This window comes from Epargyreus clarus, unplaced genomic scaffold (genome assembly GCF_041222505.1).
Source record: "Epargyreus clarus isolate Ecla_fem2 unplaced genomic scaffold, WU_Ecla_fem_2.2 ptg000021l, whole genome shotgun sequence".
Classification (NCBI taxonomy): Eukaryota; Metazoa; Arthropoda; class Insecta; order Lepidoptera; family Hesperiidae; genus Epargyreus; species Epargyreus clarus.
The window spans coordinates 3,848,788-3,870,175 of NW_027332228.1; the positions used below are offsets into that span (position 1 = coordinate 3,848,788).

Consider the following 21,388-nt stretch of genomic DNA (forward strand, 5'->3'; position numbering starts at 1 on the left):
TGGAGAATAATAAAAAAATAACTAATGATTTGTCAAAAAACTACAGTTATTTACCCATTAAAGGCTCCGACGCCAATCACCAAAAACACAGGGTTTATAATTCTACACTTTTTTATGAAAATGCGAAGGGGGTTGCACCCATGGTAATAATTGTGGTGAGCATATCTCCCTGGGCGAACTACACTAACTCTATCACTTTTTAATTTACATAAATTTATTTGATAAAAATCTACTCACCAATTTAATGTTGATAACGATATAGCGAAGAAAGGGAAGTATGGATGAAAAAGCAATTTGATGGTTTTTCGTCTTTATCGCATAATTTATGTCTTTAAGTCACTGTAAATAAAATTAATAAGCAAAAATATTTCCTTTTTATATCTAATTCAAAACATGATATGAGCATATCACATTGGAAAGTAGGAAATGAAATGACTTTGTTTCATTTAAAATTTCAACTTATATATTAGAACGAATTGAATTGTAGAATAATTTAATTGTCTACATTGCCATCGATTAGAATTAGTAAGCAATAGTCACAGGATGCAATTTTATTGTTTAGATGTAAAGGGCGGGTTAATTTGAAGTCGTGTGAAGTTAAATCCAAGTTTGTGGGGTCGCAACTGTTGACCATCGACTGCCATCTTGAAAAGGGCAAATCGTTTTCACGCTCTAACAGTACCCTTACCATGAGTTTTTACGTTTTAACAAATATGACTTTTTTGGTATTTGTTTACGTATTTGCCTATATAATTTCGATTGTATTAGAACTATAGTGTCATTAACGTAACATTAAATGTATAAAATGGCGCTTTATGTTTTGTCTCTCTTTTTTGCGAACATGTAAGGTAGACAAAACGTTCATCGTCACTTGAGCTCTTACTTATTGTTACGTTTACAAAGTCTACTGATGCAAACGGAACAGAATAATGGATTGAGTAAACGTAACGTAAAATTGTGGGATGTTTTGAAAACTCATGGTGTAGGGTACAGACAAACTATTCGTCGCATAGAAAATTTGTAAGAACAATTATGGTCTCAAACTGAATTATCTACAACTTTGCTTCTATAACTTTTTGACCAAAAACCAAAAATAATTAATTTAATAACAATACCGGAAATATTTATTCTGTTAAAGGTATTTTTTCTACTTAATTAAATGTCCTCATTTTACACTAATTAATTTTACACTAATGTCTCCTTTGAATCCCAGAAAATAAAATTCATCCTCTATCAAATGTAACATGTCAATTGGCTACTATGGGCATGATATATAGGGATAAGAAAGTAATAGAAATAAAACAACCCTTTTTAAAATATTTATTTCAAAATTTTAAAATCACTACTAAAATCATTTTTATATTCCTTAATCAAACATTACATACAGTATCTATTTGGTTCGTAACTATAATTATATAACTTATGTTTTTGAAACAAATTTCGTTCAATTTTTAAGCACTTCTATTATTAGGTTTTATAATAAAGCTCTATACAGACTGGTTTAATTTTAAAACCAAACTCATATTTACATTACCTACATTACGTTAAAATAGAATACAAAATATATTTTGAATAAAAATGCAATGTGCAATTGCTAATATACTTAAAGGCTTATTATGTTTAAATTAAACGTTAAAACCAGTCTGTAAATAGTTACAAAAATTTTACTTTCAAATAAAACTATGTAATGAAAAACTCAATGACGCTTTAATACAATTAATTTACAAATGAAATGATTTAAAGTTTCCGAATTAATTACACAAAATGTACATTAGAACGAGGTTCCTAATTACGTATTAAGGCTCCTTCAGATGGCCTACGTTTAACAGTTCAAATGTAAGCTGCATGCGGTCGGTAGGTATTTGATATTCTAAAATATGTGAAAAAAATCATTTATTCGTAATTTCAGGCTAGTACGAAATAATTGCCTTCCGCATCGAAATTGCACAGATTAAATTTTTAAGTTTTTAAGAAGTGGTAAGTCGTTTTACCCGACTGCCAAGGAAGGGTTATTTTTTAAATTTAATAATATTTATTTTATTTGTTGTTATAATCAATATTTCTTTAATAATTAGTTTGTGATTAATAAACAAAATTACATTTATTTCTTTATTATATTTTTATTTTAGTTTAGCACACAATACCTACATGTCAGTGTGGATGAGAGCATAAGGAACTTCGTTCTTATCAGATTAACACGCTTTGGTTCAATAAAAAATCTTGTAATAATAGTTATGTCTCCAACTAGTTTAATTCAAGAACAAATTATAATACAGTAAAAGTTGATGAAAGTGAGACGTCACAATTAAAAGAATCCAAACAAGGATGTTTTTCAAAATATTTTTTGTATAAACAAAATAGATTTGGTATAAGTCATCATCATTTATATCGTATCACTGTAAAACTAAATTGCACACCAGGCTTGCATAGGCAGAATAAACCAAAACACTACATACTATTACAATCAAAAGAACGTCTCAGAACGAATTCAGTCTAATTAGGAAAGCATCGCCTCTCCACAACAGTCGCGCAGTCGATTCTAGACATTTCCCTGAAAATTCGAGACAAACTCACCAACATATTAGAGTCGTTGTTCCTACAGATCCACAGATTCAAAATATTCTCGGTCGGAGAACAAGTATTGGAGAAGTAATAGTAATAAGACGTTATCTTTAATTTGTCCGCGAGGAGCCTCCAATCGTTGCCTTTGGACGTCTGACTGTCCAATAGCTTACAGAGTATTATCCTATCCGATTTAGTTAACGCGTTAATTCTATAGTAATTATTGTCCAAGTTGAAGTTACTCCGAACCATTCCGTTCCTATAAACGAAATCATAGCGGCCCTCTTTTTTAGACAGCGACGAGTAATTGAATGGATTCTCCAGGATATTAAAACCGTAACCCATTTCGACGCCCGAGTAGCTGAATCGTTTATTGCAGTTGAAATTCGAATTAAAATCGTTAGTTTTAAGGTTAAAAGTCACGGAGTTGGTTTGCTTTTGTTTTTGATACACCGATAAATTCAATTCTAGACAGTTAATTGCATCGACTTGCTGCAACACGAAACCGCAGTGAGACGACTTGGTAGTCATACTCCAAATTTGCGTGTAAGGTAACTCTTGATATTTACCACCCGAATGAATTTTCCACCCGGTTCCAACATCCCTAATATTGAAACACAAATCCGAGCAGCTCTCCTGAAAGCAAACAGTCTTTGGATCGCACAACAAATATCCTCCTGAGCGTTTTTCACTCTCCAAGCAATCGTAGAAAGAATAAGGAGTATCGTTGAAAACGTGAACGTTCAAGCTGTAGTAGCCGTCGTCCAGGCGTTTAGTGAGAAACAACGCGAGCTTCAGTGATTTAGCGTCGAGGCCATTAAAACTTCTGCCGATTAAAACAAAATCGCTCAAGAATTCACACACGAGGTAAACTTTAACTGGATCGACCTGCGCGAATATCGGAGTGCCTGGCGTTTCTTGGCCTAGCGTCAAAACTTTCCTCCACTCCCTCGAGTTAATCTCTTCGGGCTTCTGATGGATCGATAGCTGCCAACTGCTGCTTTTCAGTGATGCACAATGTGGGAAGCTAAGGACTACTCCCTTGCGGAAATGAAAGTTTTTCGGACCACACCTTACGACCGGGCTTAGTTGAGTCTCACCTGCGAAAGATAAATACAGACCACTATTCCAATACCGTTTTACAAACATTCGTGGGAAGCGAACAGCTGACGTGGGCACTTAAGTTTAAATGGAATTGACTCTAGAAATTGGTTCAGGCTAATTGGAAAACATTAGAACTAAATTAGAGATATATTTACTTAATTACAAAAAATGATTATTATTTCTTGTGTTATGAAATTAATTTGACCACAAAACATTAGAAGTCCATCCTTGCTCATCATGCAATAATTGGTAATTAACCTTTATTATGAAAAATTGCGTCAGTTTAAATTTTTTTAAGAAAGATAATAAATAGGTGAAGCTAGAAACTAAAAGATTGTCTAGAAAATATATTCGGTAGTGACGCATTTTGTTTTAAATATCAAATGACGTGTGCCACTTAATTATGCTACTCAAGGCCACAAGGTTGCATATTTATATTCATTGCATGCAAAATATGCAAAATTTGTTTGCTCTGCGCAAATCGGCAAACTTTGCTTTGTAATAATTTTCGTGAGGCAGTCTACCTTCTTTTATTGTAACGTCGACACTTATTTCAAATGTAAATCTCATTTATTAAAAAAATATTCATAAATAAACTTTTTAAATTAGCAATCTCGATCACGTTGGAAAGTCTTTCAGTGAGAAGAAGCAGCTCAAAATGCGTCATATTTGTTTTAATTTAATAGGTATTAAAGAGTTTACATAGTGGATACTTCTTTAGAATTAATAATTTATGTTAGAGTTATATCACACAATGCATATTATTTAAACAGTTATTTACCTTGTAATAAGCCTTTTTGCGCACAATTTAGTTTTATAATCGGTTTAAACCATTTGTCAGGTAGGTCAATAATGTCTTTTGGTATTCAAATTGTATTTTAGTTATCGTAGCTCGGAGACGAAAATATTGTAAGCATTACCTTCTTGCAATAACGGACGATTCCATTCCTCATCTGTGACCTCAACCGAGAATAGTTCTTCCCCTTTATCAACCACTCCTTCAGGCACATACAATCTTACTCCGCATTTCTCCAGATTTAACCAATCACCGTCACTGCCAACTATCTTCGAAGTAGCAGTCTCCAAGTATTGTGAATTTAGAAATTTCAAATCTACTGAAGCGTTGTTTTTCAGCGATGGCGACATCTCTACACTTTCATTGCCGTAGGACGACCCCGCTGCAAGAACGCTACTATCAACATTTCGTTAAGTGATTGCAAAGTTTAAGCTTTGTAAGAAGCATAGTTGAAGTGATCCAATTGTCAAAGAAACAAAGTTTTAAGATTAAATGATTTAACATGAGTTTCCAAATAATTTGGAAAGATATTTACGATTTCGACAGAGACTTATAAAATTGATTAAAAAATAAAATTGTTTTGTCCAACTGTTTTTAGCAACTAACTTCATCCACCATAACATAAGTTTCTTTCTTTTTAATAAACAAATGTGTTGCCGAAATGCTCAATACTTTTAAGATTTTTATTTAAAATTAACTTTACTATGTAATTAACGTTCACTATTGTGTGTATTTAGTGCGTTACTAAGATTCATTTGTTTAAACTTTTGTTTCTGTGACATGGTTTTTTGTTAGATGACGTTAGGGACTCACAGGTCAAAAAGCAGCTGGAGTCAGACCGATCTGACTCCGCGTTATCCTTGCAAGCGTAATTCCGTTCTGTGCGCTCGGTTCTTACCTCGTGATCTATGGGAGCGATGTAGCTGGAAGGAAATGTATCGTTCAAAATGTGACATCATCAAATTGTTGGCGTGCCACTGCTCGGAGTAGGCTGCTAATCTTCTCTCAACACCAAGAAATTATTGTTTTTTTTCTAGGTATATATCTCTTAGATTGAAAATAATTTAAGAAATAGTCTAACCAAGTGTAAATTCGTAAACTCCTCGTTTTATTTTATTATCTTCTAATTTTATTGTTAAAGCAAATTTGTAAAACTTTGCAATGATATAGTGTTTTGGTCAAAGTTAATTAATAAAACCAGTCCAAAAGGTGATCAAGATATGAGATCATAAATTTGATTCCAATTAAAACATACCAGTAATTTCATCCATCCATTTCCAAATGAAACCAAACAATATTTTGTGGAAACAGCAATATAAATTAATGTGATCTCGACAGATTAAATATTCAATTACTAGATTAATTCCCGTCGCTAGAAAATATAGCGTTAAATTGACTATCTGTAATATGTTAACCGTATGATTGTAATCAGTATTCATAACGAATGAACTGAAACGAGTAATATCGAAACATTGGTTAGTTCCCGCTATCGTTTAAACGATCGGTTTGAATGAATATCAACATGAAACATGATCGCGCATATGAATTTTAATTCACTAAATGGTTTTCGATGTAAAATATTTGTATCAGCGATAATGGGTTACGAATTGAGAGACAGACTATTTTTAAAATAAAGCTATTGTTTTTAATTTGAATTAAATTTGAATAAGCAAGGGTAATTAATTTCTAATACACAGATAACTTCGTCATCAAGGGTTGGGCTGGCAAATCTGGGATTAAATTCTCAGACCCTAAGATAGAATTTCAAGCCACTTGGTTATGACTTATAACTATTAGATTCTTTACTTACCTGTTAGCTAATTGTGGCACTTCATATAGGTGTTCATGGCGATTATTGCTAGGCACACTTGCTTGTCTGTGTGTTCTCCTCGAATCCATAGTTTGGAATTCCTCATGTATTGTTAAGTCTGGTTGGTTCGTTAGAGTTCTTTTTATCACATTTCCGAAATAATTAGTACCTACGCCAAAATTTACATGGTTTAAATCAATATTAAGTATATTTAAATTCTACAAAAAATAACAATCTAGTTACCTGGTGGTGGCTTCACGTATGGGGAATTTTCGGCCATTTTAAATTTCATATACTTAATACCCAATATAACAACAACAATAAATATCAAAAATGCAATTGACAACGCTATTAATAAAGGCCAATATGATGATCCTGAAAGATATTATAGCGATTTAGTAAGAAAATCATAACTCAACTATTATTTGTAAAATAGAGCATGTTAGTAATAACAAAATAAAAATAAAAAAGTATATAAATAAAGACGTATTTCAAATATAGGTAAAAATAGAAAAACATACTTTTAAGCACAACTTTGTTTTTACTACTTTACTGTTATCTAAAACATAAACCTAGTACCTAAGTAATATCTACAAAAATATCGATGAAGCAGTAAACGAATTGAGCAAAACTAGATTATAATTGCTTTACCAACCATCATGCATAATATCGGACTTAGAAGTCCTAACACACAGCGGACATTGAGCAACTTGGTAGTCTTTCCCCAAACATGCTGTACTTGTGACACATCTCCGTCGTCTGGTTTGAAGACAGTCGGAATCACATCTCGACCACTCAGACCATTGGGACCATCGACCTGGATATACTTGGTTATAGTAACACTTGATTTTAAAATCTTAATATGACCAAAAGACTTTCAAATTCTTAGTTTGAGTTAGAAACGGTTTCACACATTTAAATCACAATTGTTATAGAGAAAAAGATTCTGATGTGAATTAGAAAATTTTCGCCAATCACCCTCACCTTTAATATCATCCCTAATTTATTAAAGTTTATGAATGGTATTTGTTTGTTACCTACCCAAAAGTATGTCTGAAGACTCATCTGCTAATTCATCTATACTATCGACGTAGACATCTGAAACAATATAATTTGTAGCAACAAATTGTTAATGGTAAGAATAATTCATATAACAATGTATAACTGTTAAAAACATTTTTTAAATAAAATTAATTCATAAATATTAAGTCAAACCGATATATATTTGCAATGCATCAATTAATAACAAAACTTAATCATCTATCACGGAATAGCGATTATTTACTCTCCTACAATGTTTTACTCATAAAAGAAAAGGCCCAATTATATTATCACTTTTAAAACCTTACCCAAATCACAGTCCAAGCACTCCTTCGTTTTCTGGACGCTGTGTCCCACACAGGGCTGTCCTCCATTCAAAGGTCGTGGTGCGGTGCAAGTTCTAACTCGCCGTCTTCCCGGCCTCCCCTCACGGTGTTCTCGGACTTGGCCGGAACAGAAACAGTCCGTCCAAGTAGACCATGCTGTCCAGCCGCCATTGACTAAGGGCACCGGTGGGGATTTAGATGTAAATGATTTAAAAATGGACACACGATCATTCAAATATCTAGCAAAACATATACACATAATATATGTAGGTGGTAGTTTGATAAGAGCGGAATCGATTTTAATAGCATTTTACACCCAATGGTACAGGATTTATCGCGAACAAGATTATAGAATATGTACAGGGATGCGCGTTGGTAAAGTTGGTGAAAAGGTATAAACAATTACTATAGCAAATTGATAACATTTGCATTTGCAATCTAAACAGTCTTGAAGATTCCTTTAAATATCACAAATATTCGATACTTGAATAAAAGGAAACCCTCACACACCGAAAACTGTGAGCAGGGCAGGCTCAGACATCCTCTTGCCAGCCAAATTCTCCGCGACGCAGGTGTAGTTCGCCATGTCCTGCAAATTGATTTAGGTCTAGACTCTAAAAGATATTTCCATACGTGTCATTTGTATGGAATACATTCACAGATATACGTATTCGTACAGACGTTTAGAAAAAGGAAAATATTCTTAGTATTGAATATTTCCTATAAGAAAAAATCTCATATACGAAAATGAAGATATTTTGTTACCAGTGGATATCTATGATATTAAGAAAATGTTGACTTATATCTTATACATTAACTACACGTAACATACAAAAAACATAGTTCACGAAGTTGAAAGATCCATATCCTTACTTCCTTACTAATATTCCTTATCCTTACTTAATATTATAAATCCGAAAGTACCTCTGTCTGTCTATCTGTATGTCTGTCTGTCTGGTTGTCTCTTCTTCACGCCCAAACCACTGAACCGATTTTGATGAAATTTTGTACAAAGATAGTCTGAGACCCGAGAAAGGACATAGGATAGTTTTTATCCCGGAAATCCTACGGGAACTAGGGATGGCGATCTAAGATCGATAAATCGGAGAATCGATCTTTTGGACCCAAAACATCGATTATTTTAATCGATATTAGTAAGGATTGAATCGTTAACTATGCATTTGATCAAGTGATGATCTTTAGCAAAGTTGAAGGTACGAATTTTCAGTTTTATGTATGTTAGTATGTTATATTATTTTCTTTTAAAAGCGGGCGAAGCCGCGGGCAAAAACTAGTCAAACATAAGTCTGCCAGGTGAAACTCATATTTTAAGTACAAACCAAAAATCACATAGGTGTTACTTACAAAAAAATTTAGATTATTTTTGATCCATTTGGGTAGGAACAAAAGTACCTTTAAGAAAATAAATCACAAAAAAGTTTTGAACAACGTATAGTACAACAATTTCCCAATTTCAACAAATTTACGTCCCGAATTCTCTGGGACGCAGATGGTATGGCGTGAAAAATGATTTAGGTCTAGACGAGAATATATTCAACACGAGACAGATCGAGATTTAGTTCGGTTCAATTCACATGAAAATATGTGCAAATTATTACATGTACAAAAAATATAAATGATAAACAAAATTGGATAGCTCTGTGATGTCCTTTCCAAACCCTTCCTACGACCAAACTGTGTGTTCTTGCTGTGAATAATTAAATCCAGAGACGGATAAAAGCGTCTTATTGCAAAGACTATCTACTACGTTGAGCAACATAGTCAATCGACTGCGGAAGAACTTTAGTTTCTAGAAAAACCTATATCGAACAATAGCTTGCTTACACAGAGTGATATATTCAAAAAATTTGTAAGCGACATGATTAAATCCAGAAGTTGTATAAAAACGTCATCTCGCGTAGTTACTCATCTACTACGGGAATATGTATATACTCCCGTAGTAGATGAAGATCAGGTGAATCTTTATAATAGGTGTATACCTATACTATGGAAATGGCCTGTAGAAGATCTTCCTTTTCTAGAGTAAACTAGAGTTTCCAGCAGTGGATTCATTAAGTTGGTTACACAAAGTACACATTTCTCAATACTCAAAAGGTTTATCGAACACATTTAAATCAAAATATTCCACCAACTTACCAATAAGGAAGCCTGTTTAATAAGCAAGTCCCCTTCCTTAGATATCTGCACATTGTCATCAACGACAACCGGGGCTCCATTCTTCAGCCAGTACAACTGTGCGAAGGGCGCTGCGGGTGGCGGCTCGCAACGAAACGTTACTGCTGTGTACTGCTTTGCGAGCTGTGACTGTGGTGCCACTGAGAAATGCTTTTTGATATCTACGAATAATAATGTTACGGATAAATTTTAACTTGGGGATTAATGGATAAAAATGATAATTTGACCTTGGGATTAAGGTCGTAGTAAAAGAAAATAATGATGATGATTTTTGAATCATTTTTACAGATACAGAATTATGGCCTGGCTAGACCAAGTAACTGGCTTAAAGGGGATAAATAACTACACATTACGGTAAGTTCACAAACCTGTCCTCATGAAAAATAATTATCTACTAAGAAACTATTTGGTCACTTAATCTATACTTGGACCATACTTACACATTTAAATCTATGTAAAAATTGTTAGTTTCATGCTCGGGGAAATTTAACAAATAAAAGAAGTAAACTATTAGGTCACTTCATTTCATTTTAATCTATGTGATAACGGTTTCTTTAGTACTGGAGGAAGATTATCTAAAGAAGTAACAACTACTTACAAGCAAGTTCGATAGTAGCCGGTTGACTCCTAATCTGCCCACGGCTGGTCCAAGCGTAGCATGAACATTGATACTTTTCGCTCCCGAAATATTCCTCCACCTGCTCCCTAGTCACCTTGTACTCCCCCTCAATAATCCGGACCCCAGTTTGTGGGTCCACGAATTCGAAGTTCAGAGCTTGTGTTTTAATTCCGTTGCATTTGAAAAATACCTAAAGAAATAAGTTGGTCTCTATATTAATTCCTCCTTAAAAATTTTACCTCATATTTTGACTTGAAGTTTGGAATTCCCTTTATTTTAGATAGTCTTAACTGACTTTATTCGTAGGAATAAAGTTGAGGGACAAATTATATCCAATAATATTAATTTCAATAAATACAAAATACTTAAACCAATCAATTAGTGATTTGTTTTGAAATATTAAAACAAAATATTTTTTGGGTAAAACGGTTTGTATTTAAAATAAATATTTGTTCCATTAACGACAAAATGTTTGTTTACTTACTTCTAAAGCATTCGCAGCTCGGCATTTTAATGTAGCTGGTTTATTTTTAACTACATAAGTGTTTTCCGGTTCCAGTAAAAATATAGGCAAATTGTCTTTGGTAGTGTGCAAAGGGATTTTATCGTCTATGGGTAGAACTTCCTCATCTGTGTTTTTTGCTACTTGTTGAGAATCAGGTGAATCTTTATAATTTGTTTCTTTGTTTTCATAATCGTAATCTAAATAAGAATTTTCATCATCTTCACCCTCTTCTTCGTCAATCTCTTCGTTTACAAAAACTGGGGGTAGGAAATAATCTTTCAGTTCATTTTTGGGATGTGCTACGAGGAATTCCAATGGTTTATCTTCTTTGATGTCTTCCTTGACTGAACTGTCATCTGTGCGAAGAGCATCTACAAATTATGATTCATTTAATTTTTACTTTAAAAATCCGTTTATCAACATCGTTATAATTAAAACTTTAAGGCAGTTTTTTATCAATAGTAAAATTATTTAGGTAATAAAAAAAACTAGTCGAGAACTAAATTCGTAATAAAACCAGCAAGATATCTAAAATGTCTAATGTAAGAGTAGTAGTAATAAACTTGACTCCCTTCGCTTGCGAATAGTCAAACGTATATCTTTACTAACTCAAGATGAGTAGATAATCCTAAATATTAACTGCCTATATTTATTTCTTTAATAATGACACCCAAACCTCATAATTGTGTTTGTAAGTACTTTAATGGAACATTTATTACGCTCCCGTGTATATTATAGGTGTGGTACTTCTACGTTGATAAAAATACAAAATAAAGTTTCTTTTTAAAATGCTTTACTATCCAAGAGATAAGTAATATGTGGATCGGGTGTATAGAAAAAATTAAACCCTACCATTCGAAAATGTCGTAGCACCACCCATCCATGTCAAAATATGAAAATATGGAAACATAACTACGAGTATATTACCGAAACATAATCATAAATAATTATACTTAACTTTGAACTCATAGTTATTGTATAGTACTTGTGTATATTTAGAGCTAAAATCAATTTTATTAAAGAAGCCTGTTATCTCATCTCTCACTATTACATTTATATTACGTACATTAGGAAAAAGTTATTATCATCGTGATGCAGCACATACGGTATCTTCGCTAAAGGATAGCCTTTCTTATCGCAGTGTAAATGTTAACTCTCAGACAAATAAATAAAATTGAAATATTTTGTTTGTTCCTACGATGATCTGTTCAAGTAATAATACAATTACTAAAAGTAATATATTTTTTTTAAAGTAATATACTTGCTACCTTGCTAAAAAACCTTTTATTAACATTTAAGTCTCACATAAAAGCGTTATTAAAATTCGTCATTAAATATAAAGTATGTTAAACTATGAACAATAATTACTATTTATACATAGTAATAGTAGAATCAGTTCAGAATTAGTCTGACAAAAACTAAAAGTTAGGTATACCACCGTACTTGAATAAGATTGCATTACACGCAAAACTAATGTGTTATTGTGGCTCCAATATATTAAAATATGTTCAATTTTCTGTGGAAAAAAATAATTTAATACGCAACCAATATTTAATCTTTTAAAAAACCAATTAATCATTAGGATTTCCATAAAAATATGTGACTTTGCCATTGGTTCTTACTTAAAATTTATTTGACAAATTTAAAACTTGGAAGAATTATTTATGTAAAGAAATAACATATAATTATTATTTACACAATATCTGTACGATGTATTCATAAAAATAGATATGAAGTAATCTAACAACAACACAAACATATTACAACTTTTAGCTGTGTCATTTTAAATACAAAATAACTAATAAAATATGATTTTATAATAGGTGTGTAACTTATATATAGTTAAAAAAAGCTATATAAGTATAACCAAGAAGTAAATTTTATAAACGATTGCACTTACTTTTTATCCCGTCCTCCGTTTTCACACATAATGCCAATTGAATTTGAATTATGAAGGCGCAAGTCCAAAAAAATACATCCATTACACTTATATTGTCCCAGAGCAATTAACAAATCGGTATACTTTTTAACGACACCATTTTCTTCCATAACTGCGCTCAATTACTACATTTTATTTATTCTTATAACTATTCCAACACTTTAAACTTTATTCAAATCTTATCCACAATAAATCATTCCTAATTTAAAATATTGCGTATTAATTTCACTTCACCGAAAAAATATCGTTATACGTAAAAGTTTTCGTATTTTTGCTCAACGGTTGATAGGTGTTTCTCGCACCACGGTTGGTTATCAACTGGGATATAAGGGATGAATGAACAAAGTCCCGGTTGAAAGAAACTTTTGTGCGCATGCTCCAACCCCTTAGTTTCAAATAACAGTCTGATGTTAGGAATGTGTTCTACCGAGAACAGTTAAACTTAAGCGATGAATGAATCTACCACTATTTGCGTTATTTAGCTCGTAGACTACATAATAAATAGACAATTACAATTACACATGTACAAGTCCAGCATATCTGCTCAATGTTCAAAAAATATCATAAGTAACTCAGGTTTAAATAACCAAATATTTGATGATTTCTACATACAACTGCGTGGTACGATTATCTTCTCAAAACAGGATAGGTCCATGTATTAAGTAAAGTATGAGATGGAAAAATCCTGAATGATCAACCAATTCGGTTTTTACAAGACGTCCACTTTGAACAATATTTGACTATATTTTCACAAAGGACATTGTCAATTACTTCACGTTCTCTCCTAAGCATCTGCATGTTTAGCCACTTGCGGTCACCCATCTTACTTCCAGTTACACCTGAGGTCGCTTAGTGCTTTATTGGTTACAATAATTTATGTCGTTATTGGCGAAACTTTAAGAATCCAATTGTAGATTAGAACACAGCTCAACCAATGTAGGTTAGGGATTGTAAGGATACCGATAGAATACTACGTAATTTTGTCTAGAGAGGGGAAAACTACAAGACCGTAAAATCAAAAGATTTACACATATTCAATCATTTATTTCGCCGTTTATAAAACTGAATAAAATTACTCGTCGGGATTCACAAAGGTTCCAGTGAATAATTGTTGTCTTTTTGCAATAATGAAAAATATAAAAGGATGATTTGCTTCAAATATAACAGGAACCAATAACGACAACTTTGATATTGTAGCTGAAAAAATTAAAAAGATTAACGAATGTAGGTATAGTAACTACATTACACAATGAAAAATGATAAAAAAGATATTTTCTGAATCACCGAAATCGATCGAAGTGATCGAATAAAATTATCTAATCCGTTCTAAAAGGTATAAGAGGAATCTACCAATCTGCGTTAGGTCAGCATGATAATTTATATGACGGCATTTTATGTATGACGGAAATTATTTCATTTTAAACGACTAAAAGAGAGATTACTCCCAATGCAATATTTAATACGATGATGATAATAACAACGTAATTACTTTGCAAAATTACATGGTAGAATAAGAGTCTCGTACATTTATTTGTTAAGAATTTGGACATCCTACTTTTACTAAGAAATATATATGTTAGTTAAAGAAACTTCATTTTATACTGATTGTAATATACAATAGTAGATGAAACTAATATATAGAGTTCTTAAAAAGAAATATCGCAAAATATTCAGACTAAATCTACATACAACAATTTTAATCTTCGATACTCAAGTTAAAATTTAGCTTTAAAATACTGGGACTATTGTTAAGTAATTAAAAACGTACCACTATTTAAATTTGTCAAGGGTTGTACAAAATCCCTCCAAATAACTGTTCTTTATTCATTTTCAGAAAAAACAAAAATGGGTGGTCACAATTAACTAATTCTCGATGTACGTCCAAGGATATTCCTATAAATTGGTTCACTGAAAATATAAAAAATGATTATTTGTTTTTCATATTTTCTGAAGGGTAATTTAATCTTATTGCAAAATATAAAATCCAAAAATCTAAAATATATATATTTGAATTATGATCATTGCTTAAAACCATTAATTTGATGGTTAAAAATTCTAAAAAAATAGCTGTACGAAACTCTTATTCTATTGGCAGCACAAGAATTTAAAATATTTAAAACACTTAATTAAAATAAATATGTAAAAATATATACAAATAAAAATAATGTACTCAAAAAAACTTTTAATGAATAATTGATAGAGATTAATAAAACCCAAGAGAAATTGATAAAATCCATTAAAACAGTTAATTCAAACAATATCTTGGAGTTTAAAACAGTCTTGATTGGTCTACTGGCACTGACATTTTAAAATCGTATTATGTAACATTCCTCACATAATAATAATAGATTTAAATTTAAAAAGTGAAAAGCAAGCTTTTAGTAATGTCATTTGTATTTCGTATGATTCATATAAAACCTTTTCATCTGATAATATATAGGACTTAGGACGCCACCACTAAACTTGTTATCAAATTCTCACGTGTATGCCAATTTCAACTCATTCGGTTAGGACTCACTGGTTTCAAATTCAGTTGCAAGATTAGACTCTCACATACTAATTAACAAGGCTTAAATAAAAGCTTGGAATCGCTAAAGCAATATCGTGGAAATCTTGCATAGTTCAACTTACTACTGACCGCCGCTGCTTCAGTACCATTTTCCGTTACTTCAATCACAGCTTTCTGTATCGCATTAGATACGAACACAGTTCTGTCCTGTACTATATCTTGCATATCTGAGTTACGTGGCTTGAAAATACCGGTAAGACCTAACTGAAAATACCTCATATTTTATTGTAGAAATTACTATTAATAAAACTGTTGCTATTATTTCAAATTGGAGAACTTAAAGCCTAAGAAATGATAATGGGTGAAAAATTAAAGATGATAAAAAGAAGAAAGAAGATAATATCTTAGGACTGTCTTCTAACATATTTCAAATTGGAAGGAATCTTCTGAGTAAAAACCGATACTGTAATCTTTATTTGAAATCTACATAGTACACTCAATATTGCGAATATTGAGTTGATATTGAGTTGCCAAGTTCTGGCGTAAAGGATGAAAAATGGATTATTACATTTCAGATTTTTACCGATGAAGATAGGCTGGAATATCGACTGATCAATGAACATTCTTTATATTACCACATTTCATTAAACAGTAAAATGTCACTACAAAATAATTACCTACTCGTAGAATTTTAAAGCACATCAATTTACCGCATTTACGATTAGGAGTATTATTTTTCGATAATATAATAGGGTTCCTTGTTTCGAAATAAGGAATAGTTATTAGCAAAAAAAAACTACTACGTTAAACGGAACGTTTCGCGGAAACAGTCGTACTAACATGTGACATGCTTGCTATTATTGCAAGTGACGTCACGATATATTTAACGAAGTTAACTACATACAGCTATGATAGCGATACGCATTCTTCAAAGGACAAACATTCAAATAACAATTTGATTGATATTTTCACTATAGTCAAATACCCTATCTACTTAAATTAATTATTTGTTTTATGTATAGTGTGTAAATCAAAGTTAAAGGTAAATCATATTAAGTACCTTTATAAATAGTCAAATACCCTATCTACTTAAATTAGTTATTTGTTTTATGTATAGTGTGTAAATCAAAGTTAAAGGTAAATCATATTAAGTAACTTTATAAATAGTCAAATACCCTATCTACTTAAATTAGTTATTTGTTTTATGTATAGTGTGTAAATCAAAGTTAAAGGTAAATCATATTAAGTACCTTTATAAATAGTCAAATACCCTATCTACTTAAATTAGTTATTTGTTTTATGTATAGTGTGTAAATCAAAGTTAAAGGTAAATCATATTAAGTAACTTTATAAATAGTCAAATACCCTATCTACTTAAATTAGTTATTTGTTTTATGTATAGTGTGTAAATCAAAGTTAAAGGTAAATCATATTAAGTACCTTTATAAATAGTCAAATACCCTATCTACTTAAATTAGTTATTTGTTTTATGTATAGTGTGTAAATCAAAGTTAAAGGTAAATCATATTAAGTAACTTTATAAATAGTCAAATACCCTATCTACTTAAATTAGTTATTTGTTTTATGTATAGTGTGTAAATCAAAGTTAAAGGTAAATCATATTAAGTACCTTTATGAATAGTTTCCGTAAATCTAACTGCGACTCCATTTTGAACTTGGGCATCGACAACACGACCTTGAGCCTCGCCATTCTACCCATTTCTAAGTCCAAAAGCTCTGGTGCTATCTTCAACTGTGTTAGTAGACTTGAGAGACCGTTCTTCTTATACGGTAGGACTATGAGGAAAGAAGCTTTTTCTCCATCGTATGGTATCTCTATTATCTGTTTGTTACACATATTATCGTTATTAGATTTAACTAGGATTCGTTTTCTATACAATATCATAGCTTTTTTTTATTTTTTTTATTTAGATTCATAATTTAGATTCTTTCCTGTCCTTAAAGGAAGGATTGAATGATCGAAAATGTTTACAACGTCATACAAAGAGCTCAAAGTAAATAACTTCATACAAACTTAAATACGTACTTATACTTATAACTTAGTCCCGTCGTATTTAGTAATATAAATCAATATTAAATTTCTATTAGCTAGACTTTTTTTCTGTAATCTAGCATTAAAAATACATTTCTCTAAAGTGTGGAAGGCATGGCTATCATCTCTAGCTTCGAATCTTTCTAAGCTATTTTATTAGACCTTGGTGGAACCCCATAAGACCACTTCGTATATGTGGAACTTTGCCATTTATTACTCATATACAATAAAAAAAATAACACTTACTTGAGCTCCTAAAATTTTACTTCTGACATAATTGTACCATGAGTAACTGACCATCATGGGCACTGTTTTATCCCCGGAAGGCGAGTGGAAAGTTCCATCCTGAACTCTCTCAAATGGAAGTTTCCATTTACCCTAGACGAGATATAGAAAAATACTAAAGAGGAAATCCATGTAACTTATTAAATGCAAGACATAATAATAATATTTTAGATTATCTATTGAGTGATTTATTCAAGACAGAAAGTATAAAAAATAGCAAAAGGAGTTCAGGACTAATTTTGATAAAACTACATCAGCGCAGTGTATAGTATTTTAGACTGAAAAATCTATATTCTTAGACTAGTATCGATCGAGTTCATACAATAAAACAACAATAACAATATGTAGTAGATATTACACCATCGCATAGTTTTTCTCATAAAATCGAAACTGATGCCTCATTTTTGTGAAAATGCAATTTTCTTACATTATCATGCTAAATAACCAACTGATCAATATTATGTCGATTGGTCCCGAAACAAACCTATGCTCGACAAGATAATAGGTATATACTAATTTACTAAATCACGAGTAGGTATTGGATAATTTACATACCGAAAAATAAATGGCATTAACCATCAACAAAGATGTATCCGGGGTAATATCTGATGCAGAAATCAATTCCTTGATCATCCCATTAGTATTCTTTGCAACCTGAATGGAATTATAAAATTCTTAACTTACATTTTTCTATGGTATAGGAATAGCAGACGAGCATGCAGTCCGACAGACGATAAGTGACAAACCCAGATAAGATTAGAAAAAATCAAATTCAAATTCAAATTCAAATATATTTATTTGCAAGAACATGGGTAAGACATAAAATAACAGTAAAGGTATATAAGTTCGCCAAGTTCCACCTGTCAAGGCATGCAAATTTAGAAATTGTGATTACAAATAAATTCGAATAAATTATTTTTATAATCCTAAATTAGATTCCTACCTGAGGCCACAGATGCGCCGTTTTCCCTGAGGATTAAGCTGGACGCCTCGGAAAAGTATGTCTCCCTTACCACACCCTACAAATCAGAACACAACAGCGCTTAACACTGCTGTTAAGGCAGAAATAGGCGCGGCGGTAGAGCTGCCGCAGTCGAACCAGAAAGAGTTCTACCACCTAAAAAAAATGTTTACATCCTTACTCTACATTTTCCCTAAAACAAAAAGAATTAAATCATTTAATTTCTTACCCATGTATTAATATCGTGTGCTGCTACGGCTGGATTTCCAAAATCAGCTTTTTCAACGCTAGAATTAAATATACTTTTGGCGCGACTTTCAAACTTTGATTGGAGTAGCGCGTAAATTGATATATAAATTCTGCTTGCAATGTCTAACTTAACACCAGGCAAATACATGAGATCTCTAATAAGCGGCTTGAAGTGGGATTTCAACTACAAAATAAATAATTATTAATTTATTTCTTTAATTGACTGAAACCTGGTGAATATCCTAAGAATGTAAGAAACGGCAGTGTTTCTGGAGTTGCAAACATCAATTATGTGTGTATCATGTTATTAACAGGTGGTTTTAAAACGAAGCTACTTTCAATAATACCTAAGAAGTCTGAAGTTTCCGTCGTTGTAAATAGTACTACATTACGGTATTATCTTTGGAAGGAGAATACTAAAAGATAGCAAAGTGTTCTTATTTTAACTCGCGGTAATGACAGTTTTGTTTGGAAATGGCGAAGTCTATTTACAAATAGCGAAAGTATTAAAATACTTCAATATCGTGATTCAGAATACTCGTGGCGCCATCTCTTGAAGAGTAGCGGGAGGTCGCCGCAAGGTAAATAATTTACGATAGAAAACTAAATAACTAAGAACTAATTGACGACTCGCGTGGCGGAGCGGCCACCATACCGGTCTGACGCGCAAAGGGTCCTGGGTTCGATCCCCGGCCAGACAGATATCTAAATGATGAATTTAGATTTCTGTTTCTGGGTCTGGGTGTTTGTGTATTTGTCTATGTGTGTGTCCATGGCACCCACGACACAGGGATTCCTAGTGTGGGGCTGTGAGTGTAGAAAGCGTTTGTAGAAAGCGTTTATAATACGTCAATATTACCTTCCACTTTTTATTAACACCGATGGTTAGCAACAGTTCATCTAACGTTTCGCCCTTAGCTCCCAGTGCCAATTTACCCAGAGGCAACAAAGCCGAGAGAGGAGAACAGATCATGTTCTTCTCGTGGCTATCGATAGCTGCTGTCTAGGAAATAATTGTCATTTTTAATGAATTGTCGTAGATACATAACTTTTACGTAGTAAAGCGTTTACATTCACAGCCCTCTTAAGAATCTTCTACGACTTGATTTCCATAGATAAAATTTAGATATCGGTGATAGAAATGAATAGTGAAAAGTTCTTACAAGACAGGTAGGTATAGTGATTTTTGTAGCTTGCGAGTCGTAAAGTCAATAAATTTAGTACGTCGTATCAATTGTGCTTCATTTGAAGTCATTAGCAGTAAAAATTACAGCAATAAAATATAGTTTTCGGAGTTTTATCAAATAATACCATCTCCAAGAATCGAATGTTACAAGAGCCCAATACATAAGTGACCTGAAAACCACTTTCTTACATTCCATTTGAATTTAGTCTTACCCAATCCTACATATCTCGAACCTTCAAGGCCTTCCTTATAATGCAGTAAAATATAGGTAAGTATGTGATCCTGAGACTATTTATCAACAAACCAGTGCAAAAGACCGCCTAAGTGCTCCATTTAATGCAATGAAGTCATTTGAAAGCAATGTGTAGTCAGCGTCCAAATCTTCATAAGACTCATATTCATTTTGTCTTCTTGCGGCCGTCACAGCAAACATATATATAATTGCAACTAAAATTAATAAGTATTTATAGATTTTTATTTATTTAAAAAATATTTATGTTTGGTATAGTTATCGCCAAACTGCTAGTCCGCTCTGAAGTTGTTGCGAGCAGATGTAGTCATATAATTTGTTATGGCGACGCGATTTATTTCTATATTCAGAGCGGTTTAGCAGTTTTACGCGGACTGTACCTATGTCCCATCTTAGTATTATTATAGCAGATACTTACAAGTACATATTAAATTCATTGTTTGCTGTCGGTAATTCTGTTAAGTAACAGGTCTTTCTGTCACAAACGCGCACATAGGTCAATTAATGTACTAGTTTAATTTTCAAATAATCATCAGCCGCGTTTTCTCATTTTACGGTTTAACACGATACCCACGCTATCAGCGGATTATGAAACATGCCTAGTTTGTAGTCGGTAGTTACCAAGCAGTGTGATATTCTCTACACTAGAATAAATTTTAGTGTAGAGAATATTGAATTGAATGGATTCTCCATTCCATTGAAAAGAATTGAATAACACTACGTAATATATTTCACTTTTTGTACCGAATATACATTTTATATTGTAACTAATCCTTACATGACTTTTTGGCTACAATCCTTAGTATAAGTATCTAGTATTTTATCGGTTAGTGTGATGTGATTTATAATACCAATTACCAACATGAATTAACTTGATACATATTTCCCGCCAAAAGATTTTTTCTTTTTTATGACATCTAATTTATGGGTATGATTATTATATCATTCGTCCAAATATTTAAACAGTGCCGCACTGCGTTTTAGTACCATAAATGCT

General features: G+C 32.2%; 2 protein-coding genes across 2 annotated transcripts; both read right to left on the minus strand.

The window, feature by feature from the left end:
- Positions 1 to 1,318: 1,318 nt before the first annotated feature.
- Positions 1,319 to 13,209, minus strand: LOC140750761 (netrin receptor UNC5C). Its single transcript, XM_073084471.1, has 13 exons — positions 12,860 to 13,209; positions 10,939 to 11,330; positions 10,434 to 10,644; positions 9,797 to 9,996; positions 8,150 to 8,228; positions 7,622 to 7,813; positions 7,314 to 7,370; positions 6,928 to 7,089; positions 6,516 to 6,647; positions 6,273 to 6,441; positions 5,276 to 5,385; positions 4,587 to 4,844; positions 1,319 to 3,662 (listed from the first exon to the last, which is right to left on the minus strand). Exons 1-13 carry the CDS (start codon positions 12,939 to 12,941, stop codon positions 2,494 to 2,496), a joined length of 3,213 nt encoding a protein of 1,070 aa, XP_072940572.1. The 5' UTR covers positions 12,942 to 13,209; the 3' UTR covers positions 1,319 to 2,493.
- A 2,249-nt stretch (positions 13,210 to 15,458) lies between these two features.
- Positions 15,459 to 20,574, minus strand: LOC140750816 (antichymotrypsin-2). The gene is made up of 7 exons (XM_073084542.1): positions 20,446 to 20,574; positions 19,815 to 19,958; positions 18,936 to 19,139; positions 18,301 to 18,399; positions 17,707 to 17,838; positions 17,038 to 17,250; positions 15,459 to 15,671 (listed from the first exon to the last, which is right to left on the minus strand). Exons 1-7 carry the CDS (start codon positions 20,572 to 20,574, stop codon positions 15,459 to 15,461), a joined length of 1,134 nt encoding a protein of 377 aa, XP_072940643.1.
- Between the last annotated feature and the right edge of the window lie 814 nt (positions 20,575 to 21,388).

Bases quoted from the DNA above. Each gene is read 5' to 3' on its own strand.
- LOC140750761 (XM_073084471.1), bottom strand. From the start codon at position 12,941: ATGGATGTATTTTTTTGGACTTGCGCCTTCATAATTCAAATTCAATTG. The intron at 7,814-8,149 runs GTGTGTGAGGGT...CGGTGCCCTTAG, and splicing joins TGCCCTGCTCACAGTTTTCG to TCAATGGCGGCTGGACAGCA. The intron at 6,648-6,927 runs GTTGGTAAAGCA...AATATCTTTCAG, and splicing joins GTCCGATATTATGCATGATG to GATCATCATATTGGCCTTTA.
- LOC140750816 (XM_073084542.1), bottom strand. From the start codon at position 20,574: ATGTTTGCTGTGACGGCCGCAAGAAGACAAAATGAATATGAGTCTTAT. The intron at 19,140-19,814 runs GTAATATTGACG...TTTATTTTGTAG, and splicing joins GTGTTAATAAAAAGTGGAAG to TTGAAATCCCACTTCAAGCC. The intron at 15,672-17,037 runs GTACTTAATATG...AGGTATTTTCAG, and splicing joins TACGGAAACTATTCATAAAG to TTAGGTCTTACCGGTATTTT.